General features: G+C 48.0%; 1 protein-coding gene across 1 annotated transcript; it reads left to right on the forward strand.

Moving 5' to 3' along the window:
- The first annotated feature begins 1,150 nt into the window (after positions 1-1,150).
- On the forward strand, positions 1,151-4,157 carry LOC125527963. The gene is made up of 3 exons (XM_048692477.1): positions 1,151-1,468; positions 1,567-1,679; positions 3,745-4,157. The coding sequence occupies exons 1-3, from the start codon at positions 1,376-1,378 to the stop codon at positions 3,995-3,997; spliced, it is 459 nt and encodes a 152-aa protein (XP_048548434.1). The 5' UTR covers positions 1,151-1,375; the 3' UTR covers positions 3,998-4,157.
- The last annotated feature ends 415 nt before the right edge of the window (positions 4,158-4,572 follow it).

A 4,572-nucleotide genomic window follows, 5' to 3' on the forward strand; every position in this document is an offset into this window, starting at 1 on the left:
CTGAGGTGGGATTGGAGGGAAGGAAAGAGGAGTTTCCTCTCTGTTCGGGATAAACAAGGGAGAACTGGTCGAATGGGTGGGGGGCCCACCCGCAGGCCCGTCAGCCATATATCTCTCCAAGCGCCTTCCGCCAAACTCAGCGACGGTAGCATACCTTGACACGTATGCAAGACTGAGTGACGTGGTCGGGGTCTACCACCATTGACCATGTCCTTACCGCCGGTGTTTCCCACGGTACGTTGTGTAACCTAACCGCCATCGATACTAGCTGTACCGAAAAGGTCAGATATGGGCCAAGTCTCAAAGTAGGATCAAACGGTGTTAATCATCAATTAAAATCAAAACAATGATTCTGGCCGTCGGGGTCACGCTATTTGCGCCTTTCGAACTTATTAAGCGACACCTCCATTTGAAAAGGGCTGACATCACTCGTTACGGTTGCCCTGCTGCTCCCCCATTCCCTTATACAAGGCCACTATCAAAAATACATTTTACATCAATACAAGACCACCAACAGTAACCGAGGCAAAAATTAATGATGTTTCCTCATACTAGTAACTTTTTAATACTTACATGCATGTAGTCATAATGACACCTAGCCACTTCCTTCCCATTCATTTGTTGCATGCATGTGGTGTATTAACGATCCCGGTTAACAAAAAGAAAAGTTGACTTGCACAGGAGTCATTAATTTTTTATCTTGATACCTGTGGTCTTGTATAAGGGAACGGAGGGAGTATTAGGGCATGTCCAATGCATAGCCCCAGGGTGATGCCTCACATGCCATGTAGGATCGGATAACAGAAAAAGTAGGTTCGTATGGGGAAGCAGGATCCTTTTCAGGAGGCGGGTGCTTAGATAGAAAAAGTGTGGTCCGGTGCATAAAGTTGGAAAAGTTGAAGTGGAAAGGAGGGATGCATGTGTAGTGAGTCACTTTCTGTTTTTTGATAAGGTCCACTAGTAGTAGTTTGCATTGGAGAGAAAAAAATCAACACATATGCCTTAAATTACATTTTGTCACGAGACATTTGTATCTATATGTCACCATTATACATGCCCTTACATTGTCACGTTGCGCTGGCGTCTATAATGGCTTTTAGCCGCGACAAACGAAAGGAAGACAGAAGAGAGATGACGCGACCAATCTACGATCTACTGTTGCTCCTTCCTTTGTTTATGCCTACTAGGCCGGTTAGTCCAACCGGCGAGACACGCCACGGACCACGGTATCCCTCACGCCGGATCCCCTCTCGATCTTTCTGTCCTTGTACCCGAAGCCAAAGCCCGGGACGCGACAGACGGCACACACGCTCTGAAATTTCGGACCAATTAACCGGTGAGCCTGTGGCGCCAGCGAGCCACAGCCGACCCCGCCATGGCCGGCTCCACCGCGGTGCTGGCCGCCATCCTGCTCATCGACCTCGTCGCCTTCGGCCTCGCCATCGGCGCCGAGCAGAGCCGCCCATCGGTACGCCCCGATCTGCTGCCCCTCCTCCTTTCTTCTTTTGAAGCTCTCCGCCCCAGTGCCTAACGCCGTAGTGCTGCTGTGTACCGTGCGTGCCGCAGGCGAGCCTGGAGACGGACGCGAGGAAGGAGTGGACCTACTGCGTGTACCGCCCGGACGCGGCCACCGGGATGGCCGGCCGCGGCTGCGCCCTCATGCTCTTCCTCTCCTCCTGGTTGGTACCCAAATCGATCCCCTCTCCCCCTTCTCTCCTCTCCTTCCTTCCCAGCTCGCCGCGCCTCCTTGACCTCCACGTGAGGCTGACGTGCGGGCCCCGCGAGTCGGGATCTTCCTCTTTTATTTTTTTACCTACTACCCCTGTCGAGGCCGGCCACCGGAAGCGAAAAGTCAGACAGTCGTGCGCAGGAAAGCGTGTGGGATCAACGACTCCACCCACCCACCACCTTGTTCTTGCGGAAACTTCCCCACTGATTACGATTAGACATGGCTACACGTTTAATTTTTCGGGAACGGCTACACGAAATTCTCATGGGGCTAATGTGATTCATGCGCCCCCCGCAAAAAGAAAAAAAATGTGATTCATGCGGATGTTCTAACTAATCTACTAGTCCAGGCACGTAGAACAGTCTTTGGGGCCTTCTCAAGAAAGAGGAACGGTTCCTTTGGCGCATTGTAGAAGCAGTTTGGAGTACCTGCGTGGTGCTCTTCAACAAGCACACATGTAGATTATGCTGTATTTTTGTCCAAGTTGCTAGTCAGGTGGTTGTTTCCGTGAAGACCGTTTCAGCTACACCTGCATTTTACTGAGACCACTAGGAAGCCCACGTTTTATCAAATCAATTTTTGATCATCTTTTAGGGTTCAGATTTGATTTTAGTAGTGATTAAATAATGTGGCCGTTTCCCCCATATGAACGCCGTTTCCTGCTTTAAAAGAACATTTCGAAGTTTGGACATATTTATGGCCTTAACTGAATGATATATTCGACTTATTTATCCTGCTCTCGCTAACACCGAAAAGCAGGCAGCATTCCTTCAGCAATACGTTTTTACCGGTAGTTGGAAATGGTCTTGCATTTCGTACACCTACCCCTGGTGCTTATTTTGAATTGGTCGTACACAACAGGAGTCCATATGCAGATTTAAGTCATTAGCAAGAGAGCCGATCAACATGTTTGTGTTGGTGCTGAAAAGGAACCTCTGAGACAATGTCAAATGATTTAAGGACACGTACCTAAAAACAAATGATTTAAGGACACACTCAGTCAGTTACTCAGGGAGCATCTGTTGGTTAAGACTACTTCAGGTTCTCATGTCTTATGTTTAGGGCTACTCACGGGATTATTTTTTATAGATCAAAAGAGCATTTCCTGAGCGAAACCAATAGTATCCTGCATGGAGTGGTAGATTGCCAATCCAGCCAAAAGTAGACAGAGTAACGTTTCTGGAGACTAGGTAATTTGTTGAATCAAGAAATCTTACATGATGGTAACAATAAGCCATTTAATCATGACTGCCAATCTGCCACATTCAGCAGCTGCATTTAGCCCTCCACTCTTCGATTATCTCCAAGGCTATATTCAACCAACTCCTGTGACTCTGTCTCCAGGCGCCCAGCATCGGTCCAGAAGAGGCCACATCTGAGTTCTTGCAGATGAAAAGGCATCTTCGTAGAGTCACAATTGATCCTTCGTCACTGCATCTTGGAATTTACCGAAACCAGTCCTTGAAATAGAACATCATTCCTTAGTTTCCATGCACACCACCGGGCTGTAGATTCAAATCCCTTGGCCAATGTCAAGTTGTCAACCCAAAAATGTCAGAGATAAAGTCACAGTAGTGTTTTCCCATAATACAATCGATGAACCTGTGTTGTATGATTTCCTGCTCATTGCAAGACAAGCAAAATTTCCTCTGCCTTTTCTCTGGGGATTATTCTTGACTCAGATAGAGTAATGTAACCATTTTCTTGTAACTACTTGAACAGGAAGCCTTGTAATGAACAAAAATAAAATCACAACATGTCATAGCTTCACCTGCATGAGCTCAAAACTACACCAGGTTGTAGCAACTTCTGTTCATCTTCAGATTAGATCAGTGTTTGCTTAATTAGAACAATGAAAATTTCTAATTATTGACCAATCAGTAGAATGCATAGTGCTTTATTAAATATTTTTTAGTGGACTTTTCTCATCCTTAAACACCCCCCCGTGGAAAAACCATACAATTCATGCAGGACAAGGAGTGGACACTGAACTTTTCGCTTGTTTTACTACACAGGCTGACATTTCTCATTGCGGAGGCGTGCTTGCTGGCTGGGCTGGTGCAGTCCGCCTACCACACCGGCTACCGCACGGTGATATTTGAAAACCCGCCCGACTGTGAGACGGTGCGTCGAGGCACATTTGGGGCCGGCGCGGCCTTTGCCTTGATCACCGGTGTGCTCACCGGGTTCTACTACTACAACTTCTCCAAGGCACGGGTGGCCTACCAACGCCCGGAGGCCGCCATCGACATGAGCCGGTATAGCTGAAGATTGGTGCCTGGTTGAGGGGCTACTCGAGTCTCTATGAAGCTGCTGTAACGCATTGTGGGGAACGATTCACTATGAACTAGCTCAACAGTTTTGATAACCGTTATGTGGCCATTTTTATATAGATTTTTGCACATATAATGTGTGAGCCATTCTCCCAGCCCTTGTGCCGTGTCAGGTATTTTGTTCCCTGTACCCACCTTTGCTTTCGCTTCTTTTTGCATTAGGGTGAAGTCTGTTTTAAACCCTAATCTTGTAGAGCGCGACGGAAATAGACCCCCACATCTAAATTCCTGAAGTTCATACCCTGTATTTGTCGATCTCGGTCAATCTAAACCTTACACTAATCCTATACCTGTTTGGAAGCACAATCCTAATCGGGATCGACCGTTTCTCTCACTGTCCTCACGGGCCCAGTCGAAGTAATCGGCTTCCCCGGCAACAGCAGACAGAAAATGGTCCGCCGCTGCGCGGAGGTCCGGCATCGGCGCCGGACCTGTTGCTGCTGCCGGCGAGTTTGTCTTGCCCTCGCCGCCACATCGACGAGAGCAGCGTGCTTTCTTGCGCCATGACAG

Source organism: Triticum urartu, unplaced genomic scaffold (assembly GCF_003073215.2).
Source record: "Triticum urartu cultivar G1812 unplaced genomic scaffold, Tu2.1 TuUngrouped_contig_4532, whole genome shotgun sequence".
NCBI classification, from domain to species: domain Eukaryota; kingdom Viridiplantae; phylum Streptophyta; class Magnoliopsida; order Poales; family Poaceae; genus Triticum; species Triticum urartu.

Bases quoted from the DNA above. Each gene is read 5' to 3' on its own strand.
- LOC125527963 (XM_048692477.1), top strand. From the start codon at position 1,376: ATGGCCGGCTCCACCGCGGTGCTGGCCGCCATCCTGCTCATCGACCTC. The intron at 1,469-1,566 runs GTACGCCCCGAT...TGCGTGCCGCAG, and splicing joins CCGAGCAGAGCCGCCCATCG to GCGAGCCTGGAGACGGACGC. The intron at 1,680-3,744 runs GTTGGTACCCAA...TTTACTACACAG, and splicing joins ATGCTCTTCCTCTCCTCCTG to GCTGACATTTCTCATTGCGG.